The sequence below is a fragment of the Capsella rubella genome, unplaced genomic scaffold, assembly GCF_000375325.1.
Source record: "Capsella rubella cultivar Monte Gargano unplaced genomic scaffold, Caprub1_0 scaffold_2, whole genome shotgun sequence".
In the NCBI taxonomy this organism is placed as follows: domain Eukaryota; kingdom Viridiplantae; phylum Streptophyta; class Magnoliopsida; order Brassicales; family Brassicaceae; genus Capsella; species Capsella rubella.
The window spans coordinates 7,680,007-7,702,345 of record NW_006238922.1 but is presented as its reverse complement, the minus strand read 5'-3'; the positions used below and the strand labels follow the sequence as shown (position 1 = coordinate 7,702,345).

Genomic DNA, 22,339 nt, shown 5'->3' with positions numbered 1-22,339 from the left:
CTTGATTATATATTTGGTTAAAACTTTTGTTTTCAATTATATTCTTACTTCTTCATTTTTATTGTTTTTTATACTATTAAATGTATAATACATATGTATAATAATATTTTATGGCTATAAGGAAATTACTTTATCGATGGGATTCAAAAATATTGATTTCTGACCATCGCACCATAAGAAAATCAAGCTAAATAAACCATTTTCATTGTTTTACTTTATATGTTTTTTCTTTCTCACATATTCATGTATATTTATTTTATTTTCAAAGTATGTAATTATTTTAACAAAATATTTTTTGTTATATTCAAACCAATCTGTAAGACATCGAAATAAATAAAATTTTATACACAAATAAAGGTAATTTTGGTGTATATTTATAAGTTTACACACATATTTGGATAAATTTCAACACTTTTAGTGGTTGTTTTGATAAAGTTTGGAAAGGGGGTAAATTTAAAAAGTGATATTTTTAAAGGGGTATTTTTTAAATTCTCCCAATATCATTCCTATTTTTATCATTAACAATATTATTGTTTTATCAAAAAATACATAAAAGTAGTAAAGAAAATTACTATCAAAATTGATTAATTGAACAATTAATAAACGAATGAGTTCAAAAGATATGGATATATGCTTCTATTGTATGATTTAAGTAAATAACATGTAAAAATGTCATAAGCACTAAAATTTATTTAATCTATTTTTTATAAGTAATAAATAAATTAAAATAATTAAATAAATATACAACAACCCGCGCATATGCGCGGGACATTACCTAGTAGTAATAAAAATAGGGATTCAAAGTAACTCCCAAAATCTTTTTCGGCCACCCATCGGAGGCAAGATCACAAATATATATATATATATATATATATATATATTTTTGACATCTCAAGATCACAAATTGTATCCTAACAAATATCACAAAACATAAATATAAACAGAAAATAATACAATAACTAATACAAAGTAACAAACAAATAATACAATATCAACAGAAAATCGTATATAACTAAAATTTATATCTAGACATATGTTAATTAAAGAGTATTACCTCAAGAGGAGTTTCTCGACTAAAACTCGAACACAAGAAGAACAGTAAGATGTAAGTAAAATTTCAGGTATTTATACATCATGCAAATTAAAGAATTTTTTTTTTTAATGATCGTGTGGGAGTTAACCTATATTTACTCTGTATATGCATTTTCGACATAGCTAGAATAAAGACATATGTTGTTAATTTTATTTAAAATATTATGTGTTAAATTGTGGCATGTCAGCAGTAACTTTTATGTTTGACGTAAGTTACTTAAAAAAAATATGCAATTAGATTTTTTAAGTTTGTAAAATAAAAAAGAGATGCTTTTTGCTCTTTACAAAAAAAACTATGAGGCAAAATTTGATTGGTCATGTAATTTGTACTTTATGATATAAAATATAGCCGATAAATATTTTTAATTGTTTAATTAGAATTACTCATTATTGATTATTTTATTCTTATATTAAATTTAATTACTGTTTTGGGGAAAATATTCGGGTTTGTGGAAAATATATATATATATATATATATATTGTGATAAAACGTATTATTGTAATTTGGAAGGAAATACATTTTTTGTTGGGAAACATAACTTTTTGGTTTTATCGAAAAACGCGATTTTGTAATTTGGTAAAAAAATACATCTTTTTGAAAAAAAATTAGTTGAATATTTTAGTAATTTTTAATGCACCCTAACTTAAGGAACTATGTCTACACCTATATAAACCATTATAAACATATAATTTTGGTGCATTGACGCTTGACGGATAGACCGACTGACTTCATATATACCAACTTTGACTCCAACATTAATTAAGAAAAATTCAAGTTTTTTTTATATTTACTTATTATATTAAAAGCTATAAATAATAATTTGTTATACTGAATGGGTTATGGTTTTGTATAATTAAAAATATTTTGATATTTGATTATCAAATATATTTTTAAAATATTTAATGCCAAACCAATAGTGAAATAAAAATCATTAATAATTTATTTTCAAAAATTTAAAATTTGAATTAAAATCAGAAAAATTGTGTACAACTTGTCCACGAATAATATTTTGGACAACTTACTATGACAAATACACTAGACGTACGTCGAAAGTGGAATTCAAACTTGTTCGGTAACCAAAACTAACTTTTCAAGAACTGTTTATTCAAATATTTTATGTTAGATGCATACTTAGCATATATTCAAACTTGTCTATACATAGTTATAAAACTAACTTGTCCATGGAAAAATGATGTAAAACTTGACTATGTATATAAATATAATAATTTACATATATAATAAAAGGTGTGAAGATTAGATATGTCATTTTGCATACAACATATGACATGCAAATTGAAAAACAAAATCAAATATGACAGTTTAAGAAAGAAATACTATTGAACTATTTATCATGACATTCTCCTAAATTTTCTTAGTTTTTAAATGACCTTAAGTTTAAAATATCACATAACTGATTTATATGACAGTAATGAGTTATGAAAAAATTTGTGTCGACATTAATATAAATTTAAAATATTAATAAATTGGTTCTACAAATGCGGATAAATCATTTTAAACCTAATTAAATTGATTTTATTGGTAAAATATTAATAAATTGGTTCTACAAATGCGGATAAATCATTTTAAACCTAATTAAATTGATTTTATTGGTAAAATATTTTTCCATTGAGTAAATCTTAGTATAATAATTCATTCATTATAGATTTTTCTTTTATTTTGGTAATGGAAAGAAATCATTAATATTTTGTTTTTAAAAGTAAAAAAATAACAAAAAAAATCATTTATTTTTAGTAGCTCTCTCTCTCAAATCTTCTAGAATCATCTTCTCACTCTCTATCTTTCTTCTTCCTAAGTTCACCAAACACCAAAACTTCAAAAACCTCTCAAATCTTCAAAAATCAAAATCCTTCAGATTACAAAAAACCCAAAATTCAAAAATGTTCGGCGTCGTCTTCCCCAATCGAAGTTTCCCAATTGATATCTCAACCTTCACCCAAATCGATACTTTTCACTGGGTTCTCGACATGAACCACTTCGTCGGTAAGTAAAGACCCAATTTTTCAAAACCCTAAATCCCCAAATCAAAAACCCTAATCGAAAAATCGAATCTTATTTATCTACAGGTGAAGCATATGATCAAATCTCAGAGATGTGTATCTTCTTGTTAAACAACTTCAATCTCCCACCAGATAAAGCATTAGCTGTGTATGTTCAATCACCAGGCTCTGCTTTTGTGTTCTGTGGTGCTGTAACTTTAGCTAGACCTTCTGCTGTGTTGTCACTTCAATGGCCTGAACCTGGTAGTGCGGCGCAGATGCAACTCACGGCGGGTGATTCGAGTTCTTTATCGGCCAAGATTGGTGTTTCGGTTGAGGATGCGGCGGCTTTGAGTTCGATGGATGTTGTGGCTGAGAGGAAGATTGAGAAATTGGCTATGAAAGTTGGGGAGAATTTGTTTAACTTTATGCAGTCTTTTTGTGGTGTTGATGGGAGTAAATTGGTTGTTCCTATGGATATTTTGGATCGGTGGTTTAAGAAGTTTCAGGAGAAAGCTAAACGTGATCCTGGTTTCCTCAAAAGCTTTGCTTTGTAAGGTTAGTTTTTTTTTTGTACCTTGTGATCTTTGTTTTTTGGTTGGGAAGTTAGCTTCAGTGTACTACTTACTATGTATGATGAATTGAACCAGAGATTGTAGTTTATATCTCTGTTGATCTTGCTTCACGCGAATGGTGGTTTTGTTCCATTTGAGATTGTGTTCTGTATGATGAATTGAACAAGGGATTGTAGTGTTACTTAGTTTGCAGACATTTGAATTGTTGTTTCAGTATGTGGATTGATGTTTCAGATCATATTCTGCTCCTAAGCAAGTGTTGAACTTTAACATCTAGAGCTTTGGGGTAGATGAAAGGTGAGAATTAAACGATCTTGTGTTTGAGGAGTGAATCTTGATTCCTAGTTTTTGAGAAGTTTTCTCTTCACTATAGTGTGTGGTTTTACCCTTTTGATAATGTGTTCTTTTGATGAATTGATGAAGAGATTGGTGTTTACTTTAATTTGCCAGTTAGATAATATGTGATGGATATGAATATTTTTCTCCACTCTCCTTCGTTAGTTTTTGTTAAATGGTAATTCATTGCATCTTTACAGAGGATGATTTAGCCTTTTGGTTTAATTAAGGAAGTTTAGTGAGAACTTGGTGACAAGTACCGAAATATGAATAATAGTGTCAGTAAGTGAATGCTGTTTGAGGTCTAGTCAGAGAATGCTTTTAACAGTTTCAGTGTTCTCCTTTGGTTACATATGAATTCACAGTTGCGGCTGTTTCAGATCTGGCATCGTCTTAAGCTTTATCGTATTGCTTTGAGATAGATGAAAGGTGATTTAAACAGCTTATGTTCCTGAGAAGCTTCAGTTCACTACAGCTGTGGTTTTACCCATTAGGTTTTGGGGTGTTGATTGATGAACCGAAGAAAAGTATCGTTTTTACTTAGTTTGCAATGAGAATTCGTGAGGGATGTTTAAATTTTCTCTCAACGTGCTTCTTGCTGATATATGAATCACAAATCCATTAACTTGATGCTGTTAGCCTGTTACTGATCAGCTGAGTTCATGTAATTAAACTCAATCAAACTCTGCTCTTAGCAATTTATATTTTGTTGCCTTAAGGTAGAAGAAAGGTGAAGCTTAACCCGACTTGTGTTATAAGATTGGATCTTGATCTTCATAGTCCTTTTATTTGATCTTGTTCGGTTTTATGTTTGAGGACTGAGACTATGCAAGCTTGACAATAGTTAAGTATATTGGAAGTTGCGGCCATATTGGGCATCTATAGCGCTTTAGGGATCTAGCTGTGCGTTTCTGCGCTTGTGCTTCTATGTATTGGCCGTCTGTAACATTGACAACACAAAAAAGTTCAGATTTGGATTTGATTCTAGCCGTTCACTGTATACGGCTATAAGCTATGGTTCTTGCTTTAGTCTACACTTAGAGCTGTCTCTACTTCCTTGAGAAGGTCATGTTACATTGAGTCTCCTTCCAAATCAAAGATGATTATGTTTTATTATCTAAGTAGTAGCGTTAATATCAAACTGAATGACACAACGAATTTAACAAGCTAGGTAATGCACCTAACCACTAATCTACGGAATGCGAAAATAGTCACATCTTGTGTTCCTCCTGTGGTCGGAAGCAGAGCGAGGCAGAGGGTTCTCGAGATCCTTCACATAATCTGCAAAACAAAGAAATAAATCTAGTGATATGCTTATAAAGAGTTACCTACTGATCCTGAATAACATTAGCAAACCATAATGACCAGTTCATGCGTAATGCTTACCTGCGTTTGCTTCCTGTTCTGATCTTGTTCTTCACAGTTGTGTCCACAATCTTCACTGTGTTCAGTCATATTAACCATAATGTCTTCATTTGCTTCACAAACATGTGGAAGAGTATTTTAACTCAATCAAGGAACAACCATCCCGATTACTCAAATGAAGTTGTAAATCCACGTGTTCGTTGTTCATTTCAACTAGAGAAGCATTGTCTTTGTTTAGAGGGAAAATAACAGTCATACTAAATAGATTTTATGTAGTATGTATACGAAAATGATATATACTAGGATCTACCCCGTGGTACACCACGGGTCCATAATTTAATATATTTGTTTGGTTGGTCAGATTTTTGTAGTTGGTTTTTATAGTCTAGTTTTATACATATGTGTTTATTTCATTTAATTTTACATAATTGTATGAATTTTTATTATAAGTAGATTCATAGATATATGTAGTCAACTCGCGGTATACCGCGGGATAATTTTGTTGTAAAACAAATTATATTTTAACTTAACCCGTAAAAATATTTTATTATAGACAACCCGCAAGAAAAATAGAGTTAAAATATTAATGTACAATATTATTATATTTTAAAAAATTTAGAGTTAAAATATTAATTATACTTTAAATTAAGTGTTATAACATTAGAGCATTAGTAAGAGTTTCTATAATATTTTAAACCTTTCTAAGAAATTAAAATTTATAATATTTTGAAACTTCTAAAAATTTATTTTTCTTAAATATATAACCGGATTAAATAGAATAATTTATTTAATTTGGATGCCTAAGAAACCAAATTTCATGCTCATTTGTAGTTGGAAACATATTAGTCATATTTATAATGGTTTTGAACTTTTATATAAACATTTTCCCTTTATCAATTCAGTTATATACATCCGTTTTCAAAAATTTAAATTGCAAAATGTGTGAAAAAAATTTGTATTTTTATTATGAATACTTTTATGTAATAATATAAATTGAAAAATAAATAAGATTATATAAATATATTGGAGAGAGATTCAAGTTATTAGAGAGATATTTTAGGAAAATGTTTTGATGTAATAAATATTTGTTTCCAATTTTGATATTTACTTGTGATTTAATTACAAAATTTACTTTAAGTTTTGTTATTTATTCAAATGGCAAGGGTTTGATTATGTAAATATTACAAAATAAAAGGTTATAACCCAAAATAGATTTTAGTACAAAATGTACTTCAAAAATGTTAAGATAGATTTTTAAATCTTTCTGTAGGACACTTAGATATATCATACATTACATTTATCCATTATTTAGTCCTATCAAATTCAAATGTAAAATGTAAACATCCCTATATTAGTAAAAGAGAAGTACAAAATGGAATATGGGTCGGGTCAAAATTAAAAGATTAACCCGATTTTAACAATTGGATACTTCAAAATTGGATATTAAATTGGATTTGAATACATACATCGAATACTTACCATATCTAATTTTAGGATTGTATTATTTCCATAACTAATTATAGGATTTCCTAATATTTCTCTAAGTAATTTAATATAATCTACTAAAAATTTATTATTCTTCTTTCACTTTTATTTGATCTTATTTTTAATTTATGATATTATACTATATAATGTAAATATTTAATAAAAAATTTACTTTTTTTCATATGTTGCAATTTGAATTTTTCAAAACGGACATATAATACTCAACTACACTCGGTTAAATATTTTGGACAATGGTTTAAAATCATTATAAGTTTGACCAATATTAAAACCATTGTTCCGTGAGCATATTTAAAATTTCAAAAAAGTTTCAAAATATTATAATTAAAAGGTTCAAATATATAAAAAAATTTAAAATTTAAAATATCGAAAATATTTTTTGAAGACATAATTTTTATTCATAAAATATATTATATATCAAACTATGTAAATTTTAGATAGTTCACGCGAGTTATGAATAATGTTTTTTACGAGATGAATTCTGTTACGGTTGGTCCTTCAAAAAATATATTGTAAATATGTAATTTTTACGTATATTCCTACTTATACTACAAAATGGTCAAAATAATTAATTTATCAACAAATATTATTTTGTGCTGTTAAATTTTCATCGTGTTTTTAATTGCATCAAAACTCAATATATGATTATTTACTCACTTTTTTCTTTTATTATTTTATTTAAACGTATTATACAAGTATATGACTGCACTGTAATAAAATTAAAATGTAACATATTTTATTTGTTAAAGGTTATATATATGTAATTATTTCCTCCGCGCTGTAGCGCGGGTCCGAACCTAGTACAACATTACAACTGATGACAAAGAATTAACAAAATCAAACCCGATTATATTTTTACTAAAATAGTCTATTCGACAATTTCTTTTTTGGATTTCCTACCTAAAATGGAATGAAGTAGAAGATATGTTTCTTTTTCAAGACAATACAAGCGCGTCAGTGTTATTCATTACATGTTCGTGTGGCCTTGCTTGAGTCTTCCTTCACTTATCAAGTATTATTATACGTGGCATGAATTGTACCACAAACACATATTACTACGTAACCCTAGTTTTCATTTAGAGACAGGACACAGAAGCCGTAAAGGTCGGACACAACAAACACTTCACTTCACTTTCTCCTTTCCTCAAAAACATGTCTGCCTCATCTTCTACTGTCGTGCCTCCGCCGATGATGATAGACTGGACGGAGCTTCCTTTGGAGTTGACGTCTTTGATCTTACTACGACTCGGTGCTGTTGAGATACTTGAAAACGCTCAGAAGGTGTGCACACAGTGGCGTAGCATCTCTAAAGACCCTTCTATATGGCGAAAAATCGATATGCGAGACCTGGGAAATCGCAAAAAAGGCGACTTGGATTTCGGTATCTTGTGTCGTCACGCTGTTGATCGTAGCCAGGGCGGCTTGTTGGAGATCAACTTTGGTGCTTTCGCGACCGATGAACTCATCACCTACGTCGCTGAGAGGTTCTCTTTTCTGAGTTCTCTCTATCCCTTATATGCTCTCAAGCACATGGTTTCATGGACATCTAGAAACTTTTGCTTTATTTCACTGTCTCTGAATAGTTAGACACAAAATGTCCGAGTATATATGTTTCGAAATATCTGAAATGTGTTTGTTCCTTTTTATTTTCTCATGAGGATTAGGGCAAAAAAATTTTTTACTTACAATATCTAAAATTTTTTTACTTACAATATCTGAAATGTGTTTTGGTTATCATGTCTTTTGTGTACTATTCTTTTCGTATAATGGGTATTAATTAGATACCTGTATAGTAATTTAGAGTAATTATTTTGTGATTAGTAATTGTTGCTATGGCGCCGTAATATCTTTATAATAGTCCATTTTTCTCACATTGTTTGTTTTGTTTCACTTTCGTTAATTACTCTCATGATCATACTTAATCAATTACTAATCCTTTGTCATGTTTAATGAAACTTAAGTAGTTTGGTTATTAGTTAGCATATATAAGAACAATATATCATCAGCTTATTAATTATAGACTCTTATCATAGACTTGCTTAAAGCATCCCTAGACTTTTAGGTTTTTGAGGCATGTAAGGCATTGCTACTTTGCTAGTAACACGTCATTCATTGATCTTCTTCTTCTTTTTATTAGTTTTTGTTTTAATATGACACACAATTATTTGCAGATCAAGGAATCTAACAAGTCTTGGACTTGGAAGGTTCTTTAAATGTGTGACGAAAGCAGGATTTATGAAGGCAATCGAAAAACTTCCATTCCTTGAAACCTTCGAGCTCGCACACTCAGGGATTATACTGGATTTAAAAGCTGTAGGCCACGCTTGTCCTCGGCTAAAGACATTGAAGATAAACTCCTTAGGATTGTTAGCCTACATATTCAGCATCAATTCTGATGATGATGATTATGCCCTAGGAATCGCTGAAGCTATGCCCCAACTACGCCACCTCCAGCTCATTGGGGACAGAATAACAGCCAATGGCTTGAAGGCAATTCTTGACGGTTGTCCTCACCTAGAACACCTTGATTTACGCAAGTGTTTCAACATTAACCTTGCTGGAAATCTTGAGAAACAATATTTGGGAGGGGATCAAAGCGCTTAGACGCCTGGATGACTCCACCACTGACTACCCATATGATATCACTGTTTTCAAGTATGGTTTTGTTGGTCTTGTCAACTTATGAACTCGTTAATGTCTCCTCTTTTCTTTATGCTGGTACTATACTTGGTTATTTTGAATTCCTTATTTTCTTGAACTTTTAAATTTAAGCGCGTGATTGTTACTAGACGATGGTTTTTTCGATCGATTAGTATTTGTTCTGTAGGGCGATGATTTTCCTTAAGTGGATACTTGATTGTTAATTAAATATGCTTCTAATCTAGTGTCATAGTTTAAGGTTTAGCTAATTATTTGTCTAATCAAGTAACCTAAGAAGCCTTAGATTTCAAATGGTGCCAAAAATATTTGTGAATGCAGTCGCAAAACTACTAAAGCTTAAGGGAGCTATAGGTCTCACTCATGGATATGGCTAAATTTTAACAATCAATTATAGAATTGCCATTTTTGTGATGGCATTTGTGTATCTGCCATTTTGTCTAAATTTTAAGATTTGCATTTTTTAGGTTATGTCAATATGATTAAACATGCGTTTAATCTATTATGTATGGGTTTAGTTGGGTCTATTTGTTCTTAGGGCTTAGTATTTGTTATAAAATTAGCAAAACAAGTGCAAATACGAACATTTTCAAGTGTTCAAAAATGACAAATCCATAAAATTTTAGTAAAAATGGCATATTGATAAGATTTGTACTGGAAATGGTATATTTCATAAGAATCCCAAATTTTAAACTTATATTGATAGATTGAAGCTGAATTGCTTGGATTAGAGGCGTTCTCACGCAAAATTTAATGAAAATCATCGACTACTTTTGGTGAAACCAGGTTTGAACTACGCCACCTCTCAGTGGCGGATCTAGCCAAACCAAACACCAGGTGCAAAAAGTGTCGGAGAGAAAGATTGAACCCTTGATCTCTATATTGATCTGGTGCATTCTTACCATTAAGCCACTTTAACCTTATAAATTTGTATACAAATTAAACAATTTAAACTTTCATTTGTAAAGAGATCCTTTGATTTTTTTTAATTATCATTTGAAGGAATTTACAAGAAAAACAAAAATGGTTTAAAACTTGGCTAAAACAAGTTCAAGCCTTAAGATGACCTATACTTAATTAATTACCAAGATTTTCACATCAGCACTTAGTAATAAGAGTTTAAAACTACAGCTAGAAGTACAGATTCACATCCTTCATATACATACAACGTTTGATCAGCAAAAGTCTTCAAGTTTTTACTAAATAGAGTTTTGATCAGAAATTTCATTTTTGTTTTTCTTGTAAACTCCTTCAAATGATATACAATTTTAACTCAAGGGTTTCAGAAGCCAATGATACATAGAAGCTATCCTTGGGCCTTTTTTATATTTACTACTTTTCTTATGAATTGGGTGTTACAATCGTGTATTTGCCTAATTAGAAAAAATCAAGCGCGTGATTTTATTCGTTACATGTGCGCGTGGCCTTGCGTGAGTCTTCCTTCACTTATCAAGTATTATTATACGTGGCATGAATCGTACCGTAAACACATAATATGATAATACTATGTAACCCTAATTTTCATTTAGACACAGGAGCCGTAAAGGGCGGACACAACAAATCACTTCTCCTATCCTCAAAAACATGTCTGCCTCTTCGTTGTCTACTCTCGAGCCTCCGCCGGTGATGACAGACTGGACAAAGCTTCCGTTGGAGTTGACTTCTTCGATCCTCCTTAGGCTTGGTGCTGTTGAGATACTTGAAAGCGCTCAGAAGGTTTGCACACAGTGGCGAAGGATCTGTAAAGACCCTTCCATGTGGCGAAAAATCGATATGCGAGACATGGGATACCGTGGAACGGCCGACTTGGATTACGATTTCATGTGTCATCACGCTGTTGATCGAAGCCAGGGCGGCTTGTTGGAGATCAAGCTTGGTGTTTTCGCCACCGATGAACTCCTCAATTATGTCGCTGATAGGTTATATTCTATCCCTTAGGCTCTCAAGTGCATGATTAGTTTGAACGGTTTTGCTTGAATAGACACAAAATGTCCGAGTATATATGTTTGGAAATATCTGAAATGTGTTTGGTCCTTTTTTATTTTCTCGTCAGGATTAGGGCAAACAAAATTGTGATTTACAGTATCTGAAATGTGTAATAGTTCTTTTTCTTCACATTGTTCAAGTCTTGTTTTGTTTCACTCCGTTAATTAATTACTTATCCTTTGTCATTGTTAATGAAAACTAGTAATTAGATTATAGCATCTATATATAAGAATGTCATAGCTTATCATAGACCTTTTAATTATCATAGACTTGCTTTAAAGCATCGTTATCATTTTTTGAGCCAATTAAAGGCATTGCTAGTAACACGTTATTCATTGCTTTTCTTATTTTACATGGTTATGAGTTGGTTAGCACTTTGAGAATTTCTAGTTATTGCTCTTCTTCTTCTTAGTTTTTATTTATTTAACTTGACACACAATTATTTGCAGATCAAGGAATCTGAGAAGTCTTCAACTTCGAATCTTCTATACATGTGTGACGAAAGAAGGATTTATGAAGGCAATCCAAAAACTTCCACTCCTTGAAACATTCGAGGTCTCAATCTCAGGGATTAAACTGGATTTAAAAGCTATTGGTCATGCTTGTCCTTTGCTAAAGACATTGAAGCTAAACTCCTCAGGATTTTCAAATTTGTCAGACTACATACCATCTCGCAGAAAATGTGATGTTGATGCACTAGCAATCGCTGAAAGCATGCCCCAACTACGCCACCTCCAGCTTCTTAAGGACAGAATTACTAACAATGGCTTGAAGGCCATTCTTGATGGTTGTCCTCACCTGGAACACTTTGATTTACGCGGGTGTTCCAACATTAACCTTGTTGGAAATCTTGAGAAACAGTGTTTAAAAAGGATCAAAGAGTTAAAACGCCCGGACGACTCAACCGCCGATTACCCATTTGATGCGGCAATTTTCAAGTAGGATTCTGACTCAGATGATGATGACTACAATGTAGATTTCGTTGACGACATTGAGGTCTACTATGCCGAATAAGGCGACAAGTATCAGGGCTATTTATCGAATTTTTCTCGACACAAGTTGGTTTTGTTGGTCTTGTCAACTTATGAACTCGTTCATGTCTCCTCTTTTCTTTATGCTGGTACTATATACTTGGTTGTTTTGAATTCCTTATTTTCTTGAACTTTTAAACTTTAAGCGCATGAGTGTTACTAGGCGATGGTTTCTTCAGTTAGTATTTATTCTTGGGGGACCAATAATAAACCGTATAAACCCAGATCGATGGAAAAACAGATGAGAACTTTGTATTCAGGTAGAAATAGCAATATAACTATCGATTCGTATAGAAATAGTATCAGAACTTAAGAAATATAGACATGTAAGTCGAGATCAAAGTTACGTGTGGTTCTAATAAGATGCAATAGTTTTAGGGGAGAAATAGATCGTTGATCCCGAGACATGCATGGATATGGCTACATTTTAACAAACAATTATAGAATTGCCATTTTTTGTGATGGCATTTGTGGATTTGGCAGTTTTTTTCTAAATATTTTTATGGATTTGCATTTTTTTTAGGTTATGAAAATATGACTAAACATGCGTTTAATATTTACGTTCTTAGCTAGGGTTTAGTATTTGTTATAAAATTAGCAAAATAATTGCAAATACGAACATTTTTAAGTGCTCAAAAATGACAAATCCATAAAAATTTAGTAAAAACGGCATATTGATAAGATTTGTATTGGAAATGGTATATTTCATAAGAATCCCAAATTTTAAACTTATATTGATAGATTAGAGCTGAATTGCTTGGATTACAGGCATTCTCGCGCAAAATTTAATGAAAATCATCGACTACTTTTGGTGAAACCAGGTTTGAACTACATCACCTCCAGCTTCTTGAGAACAAGACTAACGGAAAGTGACGTAAACGCCATTCTTGATAACAATCTGGACCTTGACCACTATGATTTACAAAAGTGTTTCAGCATTAACGTTTTGGGAGATTTATAGAAATGGTTTTAAGATTTTAAGAAGCCTACAAGCCGAGCCGCAATCTTGGAATTGACAAAGAGTATTTCGGTCGCTCCAACAGACGAACCAAAACATTCTCTTACGGTACGACACCTGAAAAAAGGAGTAAAAGACATTCTTGAAAAAAGAAAAGTGAAAAGTACTGAACAAGCAGAGTAGCTCGTCGCATAAACTCATTAAACTCAGCCTTGACTATCTGTGTTAACCGTTCTACGAACTTGTAACCTATAAATCCTCTTGTTTTAGCCAAGTTCTTGCTCGTTTGTAAAGAGATCCTTTGATTTGTTTAATTATCATTTGAAGGAATTTACAAGAAAACAAATATGGTTTAAAACTTGGCTAAAACAAGTTCAAGCCTTAAGATGACCTATACTTAATTAATTACCAAGATTTTCACATCAGCACTTAGTAATAAGAGTTTATAACTACAGCTAGAAGTACAGGTTCACATCCTTCATATACATACAACGTTTGATCAGCAAAAGTCTTCAAATTTTTACTAAATAGAGTTTAGTTCACTAAGAAAAAAGAAAATTAGAAAAAACATACACCATTACACCAATGAGCAAAAAAAAAAAACTAAGAGAGAACGAACCATGGCTTCAAATTAACAGAAATTTCATTTTTGTTTTTTCTTGTAAACCCCTTCAAATGATATACAATTTTAACTCAAGGGTTTCAGAAGCCAATGATACATAGAAGCTATCCTTGGGCCTTTTTTATATTTACTACTTTTCATATGGATTGGGTGTTACAATCGTGTATTTGCCTAATTAGAAAAGCTTCCGTTGGAGTTGACTTCTTCGATCCTCCTTCGGCTTGGTGCTGTTGAGATACTTGAAAGCGCTCAAAAGGTGTGCACACAACGCCCGGACGACTCCACCGCTGACTACCCATATGGCCATATGATATCACTGTTTTCAAGTATGGTTTTGTTGGTCTTGTCAACTTATGAACTCGTTCATGTCTCCCCTTTTCTCTCTGCTGGTACTATACTTGGCTGTTTTGAATTCCTTATTTTCTTGAACATTTAAACTTTAAGCGCGTGATTGTTCCTAGGCGATGGTTTTTTTTTTTTCTGTTAATTAGTATTTGTTTTATAGGGTGGTGATATTTTCTTAAGTGGATACTTGATTGTTAATTAAATATGCTTCTAATCTAGTATCATAGTTTAAGGTTTAGCTAATTATTTGTCTAATCATGTTTACTCCAACAACTATTTCTCTTGTATTTTTGATCCATTCCCCTAATAACTAGATGATCTAAAACTATTTATATCGGTTGGTGACATAAATTACGGCAATCAATACAAGGATAAAACATTTTAGTAGGATCCCCTAATATGTTGCTGATGCATAAACAAAAAAAGTTGCTCCTTGTTCACACTCTATGCTATTCCGTGGCAGCCAACACAAGACTTATCCATTTTATAACAACACACAGCCCCAACACCATATATGACAATAATTAAATATATTATACAACTACTATAGACTCATAAAAGATAGTCACAAACTCAGTTCAAATCACACTCATTCACAATCTCATTTCAAAAAAAACAAGTAAGAAACTAACAACTTGTATGCAAGACAAATTCACTAAAAACAAGTGTCTTCTGAAACGATAAGAACAAAAAGAAACACCCACATTCTCATTTTAACGAAACAGATTTCAATCTAACAATTTTAATTCTTTCTTATTCACTAAGAGGAAATAGAGAAGACGAACAAAAAAGTTTCTTTTCATCAGGTTTTGGATTATACTAACAGCATATGTTACAGACACAATCACTTCAATGCAACAGGTTATAGACAAACAAGTTTCTTTTCAACCGATAACAACATAAGACAGGATGAAACTTGACTTCAAACAGAAACTTTCATTTTTGTTTTTCTTGTATATTCATTCAGATAATATAGTAGTACCCTTGGACCTTTCCAAAAAAAGCCGATGATAGAAGTACCCTTGGACCTTCTTTTATTACCATTTTTCTTATGGATTGTGTGTTACGCCACAAGTATATACTAAATCGACTTCCTCAAATTTTTGTGAAACTGAATTAAAACAGGAAATGTTTTATATAAAGTTGTCACCAAAAACAAAATTTTATAATTCAATCTTAAACTAATTAAACAACTTAATATGTTTCTTAAAAAAATAGTCTTGAGAAATTCTAGTAAGTTTTCTATGAAAGTTTTGTTAATGAACCGTTGTTTCTTATCATTTTCTTAAGATATCATATCCTCACTTCAATCCATTCTACGAGATGTCTTTCAACCTACAGTATATTGTTTTTGAAAGAAATATAACCAAGGGTGTTAACAACATTCTATACATATTTTTGACTTACGACTCGAAACATCAATATCCATTTCCTATACCATTGAAAAAGCTTTCCTTAGTCTTTAGATACTTTTTGATACCAACTGGTCCCTCTGCATAGCCTGCAATTCAAGGTGGAACTGAAAACACACACATCCTAAAAAGAACAACATAAGCAAGTATTCACTCAGTAGGACCTTACATTTTCAAAAAATAGAAACTCAGATCGAATATGCAGATTCCGAAATTTGCTGAGAACACCATTCCAGTCTTCAATAACCTGGAAAACCTTAAGTCTTAGGATAAGATATCCTTAAGAAATCATCTTATATAAGATACACTCAATGATCATAACATCTTATAGAAAATATCTTACCCAAAGATACCTCTTAAGATACATTGAGGATGGTCTAAGTACTCTCTATACACTCAATGATCATAACAATGCTAACTAATTGAGTTATTATTATATATTATTTTTTCTTTTTTCATAACAATGCTAAGCAATCTTTTTTCTTCTTCTAATTTTCTATTTTATATATTATTATATTTTTGTATTTTTCGGTTCAATTCGTTTATATTCGGTTTATTTTGGATAAAAAACCAAAAATCCGAACTCGATAGATTTTTGGTTATTACGGTTATTTATTCAAATACCCAAACCGATCCGAAGCTAAATTGCTAAAGTAACCGAATGTATTACCATATCCGAACTAACCAAAACCGAGCATAACCAAATGCCCAGGGAAGACAGTTGTATCGATCACAGAGCAAACCTGAATATTAAAAAGTGGAGTTGTTTCGGGTAACATAATCTTCAAAAGTAAACTTAAATGAAGCAAACTTTTTCATACTTGACCTCTTACCCATTGAGACAAGAGTGTACGTGGTGAATGAACTGTTACCTTTGTTTTGGTATATATCAGACTAATATCTATCTCGGTCGCCAGAACAGAAGTTCTATCTAAACATTTCTCCTTCAGTCTCGTTCTTTGTCCAATCAAAATAGGAGAAAAAGAATACATTTTGTTGATCATCACGTATAGTTCATCTTAAGGATATTCTCAAACTCAAACTGAGATAACTAAACTTTTCATGAGACTGTGTATTATAGTTTTGCTTAATGTATGAGGGATAAAAAAGTGACTTGCCTTGACTTTTCTGAGTGAACATCAGATCGAAAGAACGCTTAACTGGATATCTTGCATCTATTGCAAATCTTTTTCCAGCGAGGCAGAAGCTCCAAGATGTTTAGAAACAGGTCAAAAACACCATTTGCTTCCTGAAGAATAATAATAGACAACAAAAACATATGAAGCTTGAGAAAGAAGTAACTAACAGCACACATCAGACACAAAAGGCTTTAAAAAGATGAGAGCAGAGACCAGAGGATGAGTGGAAGAACAGATTCATCATCTGTGAGGCTGTGAGGTACTTCTTGAACATATAAAAAAATGGCTTTAAGAAAACGCTAATCTTCCACAGAGACTGCGAAAAATCACATTCTTGAAAACGTAAATCAAATAAACAAGACCCATAAAGATAGGCTATATATAGGTTTATATATCATACGTTGAACATAGTTTCGTTTCTCACATCCCTCCTTATCACAAGGCATCTTAAAGTCTATTCTGATGATCTGAATGATCTTCTCGAATGTAAACTTCTCGAATAATGCCTGTGATAACCAAAAACGTTTCCAGCCTCACTTTCAAGAAAGATAGGTTTCTCAGTGGCATAAGAGATTAAGGACAACAGAACGAAACTTGCCTTGACTTCTCTGAGTGAACCAGCATTGATGAGCAGACCAAAAGAACGTTCAGCTGGAAGTTCCATACCCATCTTGCATCTATTGCAAATCTTTTTCGCCACTTCGTACACTTCAAAGTCTGAATCCCAGCGAGGCATAAGCTCCAAGATGTTTAGAAACAGGTCAAAAACACCATTTGCTTCCTGAAGAGTAACAACAAAAACATCCGAAGCTTAAGAAAGAAGTAATTAACAACACACATAAGACACAAAAGGTTTTAAAAGATGAGAGCAGAGACCTGAGGATGAGTGAGACTGATTCTCTTGAGTAGGAACATACAAAGAATGTCTTGTGGAGAAGAGATTTCATCATCTATGAGGCTGTGAGAACATAGTCCATCAAAAAATGGCTCAAGAAAACGCTAATCTTCCACAGAGACTGCACAAAATCACATACTTGAAAACGTAAATCAAATAAACAAGATCGATACAAAATAGGTGCAGGCTAGTCAAGTTCTGCAAAATTAGACCTTGAGTATCATAGCAAGAGCTGAAACAAAAGTGGCGTATAAACGAGCTGATCTTTTTCTTGCTCCAAGATCCATTACATAAGTCACATTTAATCTTCTAGTTTCATCAAGCTTTACCTGTTTAATGGACATACATGATACATATGAATCTATAACTCATGAGCAGAAGGAGATAAGATAATCAACTGAATATACTAAATAACATAACAATATATATTAAAAGAACAACACATATTACCATGGAGCACCTAATTGACCAAGTCCAGATCAACCAACCAATTTGATGGAAAAATCTAGATCAATATCTTTAACCCTGCAAATTTAAAATAACAATCATGAGAAACAAACATAGAAGAATCTTAAACTGAGCCGAGGCATTTGAATAGGCAACACGGGGCGTAGTTTCTCACCACCAACAATCTGCGTTAAAGACTCATCGTTAGAAGAGTTTAAAACTGAGACGAGGCATTTGTATAAGTCACAAGGGACATATATCTATATGTTATATATCAACGCTTCTAACATGTATCATTTTATAATATTTTCACAATGAACACTTTCGCCTTTCACGTATCCGCTTCTAATTCTATAACTTAGATTTTATGTAGTATATGAAAATGGTATATTATGTAATTCAATCAAATGTGGCTGTAAATTATAAGATAAATTTGATAAAGCATTAACTAAATCAAACCCAACCACGTTTCTTTTTTTGTTGGATTTCCTACCTAAGAAGATATGTTTCTTTGTGCATGTGAATTATATATTTATATTTGCCTAATTAGAAAAATTAAAGCAAATAAACATAACAAAGCGCGTGAGTGTTATTCATTACATGTGCGTGTGGCCTTGCTTGAGTCTTCCTTCACTTATCAAGTATTATTATACGTGGCATGAATCGTACCGCAAACACATTATACTACGTAACCCTAATTTTCGTTTAGACACAGGAGCCGTAAAGGTCGGACACAACAAACACTTCACTTCTCCTATCCTCAGAAACATGTCTGCCTCTTCGTTGTCTTCTCTCGTGCCTCCGCCGGTGATAACAGACTGGACAAAGCTTCCTTTGGAGTTAACGTCTTCGATCTTATTAAGACTTGGTGCTGTTGAGATACTTGAGAACGCTCAGAAGGCGTGCACGCAGTGGCGAAGGATCTCTAAAGACCCTTCCATGTGGCGGAGAATCGATATGCGAGAACTGGGAAACCGCGGAACGGGCGACTTGGATTTCGATATCTTGTGTCGTCACGCTGTTGATCGAAGCCAGGGCGGCTTGTTGGAGATCAATCTTGGTGTTTTTGCGACCGATGAACTCATCACTTACATCGCTGATAGGTTCTTCTTCTTACGCTCTCAAGTTTGAACTGTTTCATTATGGATATCCCGAGAATATATATGGCTTTGCTTGATTTCACTGTGTGTATATATGTTTCGAAATATCTGAAATGTGTTTGTTCCTTTTCTTCTTATTTCTCGTAAGGATTAGGGCAAAATTTTGTTGAACTTTTAATGTATGAGCAATGTCTGAAATATGTTTTGTTTATCATGTCTTTTTTACAAAATTTTGTCTGAGTAGAATCACAAACTAGTAAAGTTTTCTTTTATGTGCGTACTCTAGTACTTGTGGTATTGTTGTTAATGAACTCTTTGGTCTATATCATAGGCTTTTCTAGTAGCACGTTATTCATTGCTTTACTTATTTTACATGCTTATAAGTTGGTTAATTAGCACTTTGAGGATTTCTAGTTATTGTTCTTCTTCTTCTTAGTTTTTGATATGACTTAACACACAATTATTTGCAGATCAAGGAATCTGAGAAGTCTTGGACTTCGAATGTTCTATACATGTGTGACGAAAGAAAAATTTGGGAACGCAATCGCAAAACTCCCATTCCTTGAAACCTTCGAGGTGTCACACTCGGGGATTAGACTGGATTTAAAATCTATCGGCTACGCTTGTCCTCTGCTAAAGACATTGAAGCTAAACTCCTCAGGATTGTCAGCCTACATACCCTCTATCATCAAATGTGATGATGATGATTATGCACTAGCAATTGCTGAAACCATGCCCCAACTACACCACCTCCAGCTTCTTGGGGACAGAATAACTGACAATGGCTTGAAAGCCATTCTTGTCGGTTGTCCTCAATTGGAACATCTTGATTTGCGCAAGTGTTTCAACATTAACCTTGCTGGAAATCTTGAGAAACAATGTTCGGAGAAGAAAGACTTCAGACGACCAGACGACTCAACCGCTGATTATCCGTATGATCTCACTATTTTCAAGTATGATTCTTACTCAGATGATGATGACTACTACAATGTAGACTTCCTTGACGACACTGAGGTTTACTATGACGACTAAGCAGCTGGTATGTATTGGCGACGAGTATCAGGACTATGTATCGAATCTCTCTGGAGAAAAGGTTGTTTTGTTGGTCTTGTCAACTTATGAACTCGTTCTTCATGTCTTCTCTTTTCTCTATGTTGGTACTATCATTGGTTGTTTCAAATTCTAATTTTCTTGAAATTGTAAACTCTGAGCTAGCGGCTAATTGTTACTAGGCGATGGTTTTTTCTTAAGTGGATACATTAATGATGATCAATTAATTGAAATTATGAAGTTATTTCTGTTAGTATATATACTTTATAGGTCCCAGATAAATATGCTTCAAATCTAGTTGATCAGTGTTACGAAGACATAGTTTAAGGTTTAGCTAATTATTTTTCTAATCAAGTAATCAAGAAGCCTTGGACTTCCAATTTGCTGCTCACATAGATTTGAATGTTTATGAACAATGCAGAATAATGTTTGTATATATTATGAATTTGTTGACCGCATGTTGATTTCAGTATCTGTTTTAGGTAATGTGCAATAAATTAAACATTTAGTTTCATATCTTTCATTCTATTTATCTGTTCATTCTTTTATATGGGCATCTCAATACAACTCTACTTTTCTTTTAAATTCGTTATATAAGATATGTTCCCCAATTCGAGTATATCATCCATCCTTAATGGTAGTATCTTAGGGTATTCTTAGCTTAAATACAAAATTAAATTAAATGAAAAATGTGTTTTAAATTAAACATATGGACACAATTAAAATAATTTTAGAATGTTTTAGCATTTTAATACTAAACTAATACTAAGAGCCAATATTAAGAAACTACCATTAATGTTGCTCTCACATTCTAAAATAGAAGCAGTGAATAAAAATAAAATGGTAGTTAAGAGAAAAACTCTATTGTAATTATTGATTTTTTTATATTTTATAAAACGGCACTAGCTAACCATGTACATTTATTCATTATTTTGTTTTATGAATTGGATATTTTGTACTGTTAGTCGCATATTTATTTTATAGTAGAATAAAGAGATCATAATTAAAATTATATGATTATTACATGCTTAAGAATTGATCATAAGTACAGTATTATAAATTTTTTTTTCTTGGTTTAATTTATATGATCACAAGCAGATCGTGGTGTTTTGTAAAGACCCATCTACTTCGCTATATATGTATACTAGTCGGTTGCCCGCGCTACGCGCGAGAGTTTATTATGTTGTTTATAAGTAATTGGTTCGTATTTTATTTTCTACTTATTTTTTTCACTATACCATACTTTACTTTTTAAAAACTTAAATTGTGTTTGTATAGAAAAAATATTGAGTTTTAGCTTCATTAGTCGTTGAGAAATTAAGTGTGTATAGTATAAGTCGAAGTGTGGGCGTAAATGGAAGTGCGGTTGAGAATCATTGAGAAACGTGTGCTATTAGGGTTTTTACCAAATATAGATCTAGATATTAATATTTTGGGCCCTTTTATATGTTGACATGAAATTTGAACATGATTTGTGGGTTTCGGGCGGATTGTTGTATTTTTAATTGTTTACATTATCTCTTTATATATTGTCATAATTTATTATTTTTTGTTTTACGTATTCCTTTTTTGGATTTGTCGTACTTTATATCTCGTAATGATCATTTATATACTATTATATATTTTTCTGATTTTTGTTTTATATATATATTTTTTTTCATATGGAAAATTTTTTAAATTTAACATATTCGTATAATTTACTTTATATTTAGTTTATTTCATTTAATAATGTTTTATTTTAATTTTCAATTTTATGAAATATAGTTAATTTTTTATTTTGTTTATGAGTTTAACATATGTGTTGTATTGGAACAAATAGTTAAATTT

General features: G+C 31.8%; 5 protein-coding genes across 10 annotated transcripts; 4 read left to right on the top strand and 1 right to left on the bottom strand.

The window, feature by feature from the left end:
- The first annotated feature begins 2,918 nt into the window (after nucleotides 1-2,918).
- On the top strand, nucleotides 2,919-4,738 carry LOC17896333 (protein OPI10 homolog). Of its 6 annotated transcripts, none has more exons than XR_002835007.1 (4): nucleotides 2,919-3,094; nucleotides 3,178-3,648; nucleotides 3,900-3,962; nucleotides 4,382-4,701. XR_002835007.1 is itself a non-coding variant. In XM_023787573.1 (3 exons), exons 1-2 carry the CDS (start codon nucleotides 2,992-2,994, stop codon nucleotides 3,645-3,647), a joined length of 573 nt encoding a protein of 190 aa, XP_023643341.1. In that variant the 5' UTR covers nucleotides 2,919-2,991; the 3' UTR covers nucleotide 3,648; nucleotides 4,721-4,738. The 6 variants fall into 6 exon arrangements, 4 of the variants coding, with proteins under 4 accessions (XP_023643341.1, XP_023643338.1, XP_023643337.1 ...); XR_002835008.1 differs by having other exon boundaries at nucleotides 4,367-4,701; XM_023787573.1 differs by lacking the exons at nucleotides 3,900-3,962; nucleotides 4,382-4,701 and adding an exon at nucleotides 4,721-4,738.
- Nucleotides 4,739-8,021: 3,283 nt separating this feature from the next.
- On the top strand, nucleotides 8,022-9,555 carry LOC17894497 (putative F-box protein At4g05475). Its single transcript, XM_006301686.2, is given in 3 exon segments — nucleotides 8,022-8,353; nucleotides 9,041-9,452; nucleotides 9,454-9,555. Coding segments are annotated over 3 exon segments (846 nt in total).
- A 1,384-nt stretch (nucleotides 9,556-10,939) lies between these two features.
- On the top strand, nucleotides 10,940-12,689 carry LOC17894943 (putative F-box/LRR-repeat protein 23). The gene is given in 4 exon segments (XM_023788503.1): nucleotides 10,940-10,980; nucleotides 11,074-11,109; nucleotides 11,111-11,446; nucleotides 11,963-12,689. Coding segments are annotated over 4 exon segments (906 nt in total). The 3' UTR covers nucleotides 12,456-12,689.
- Nucleotides 12,690-17,319: 4,630 nt separating this feature from the next.
- On the bottom strand, nucleotides 17,320-18,202 carry LOC17894132. The gene is given in 6 exon segments (XM_023788502.1): nucleotides 17,320-17,336; nucleotides 17,421-17,526; nucleotides 17,619-17,801; nucleotides 17,897-17,985; nucleotides 17,988-18,036; nucleotides 18,128-18,202. Coding segments are annotated over 6 exon segments (519 nt in total).
- Nucleotides 18,203-19,130: 928 nt separating this feature from the next.
- Nucleotides 19,131-20,718, top strand: LOC17895112 (putative F-box protein At4g05475). The gene is made up of 2 exons (XM_006301317.2): nucleotides 19,131-19,465; nucleotides 19,933-20,718. The coding sequence occupies exons 1-2, from the start codon at nucleotides 19,131-19,133 to the stop codon at nucleotides 20,492-20,494; spliced, it is 897 nt and encodes a 298-aa protein (XP_006301379.1). The 3' UTR covers nucleotides 20,495-20,718.
- The last annotated feature ends 1,621 nt before the right edge of the window (nucleotides 20,719-22,339 follow it).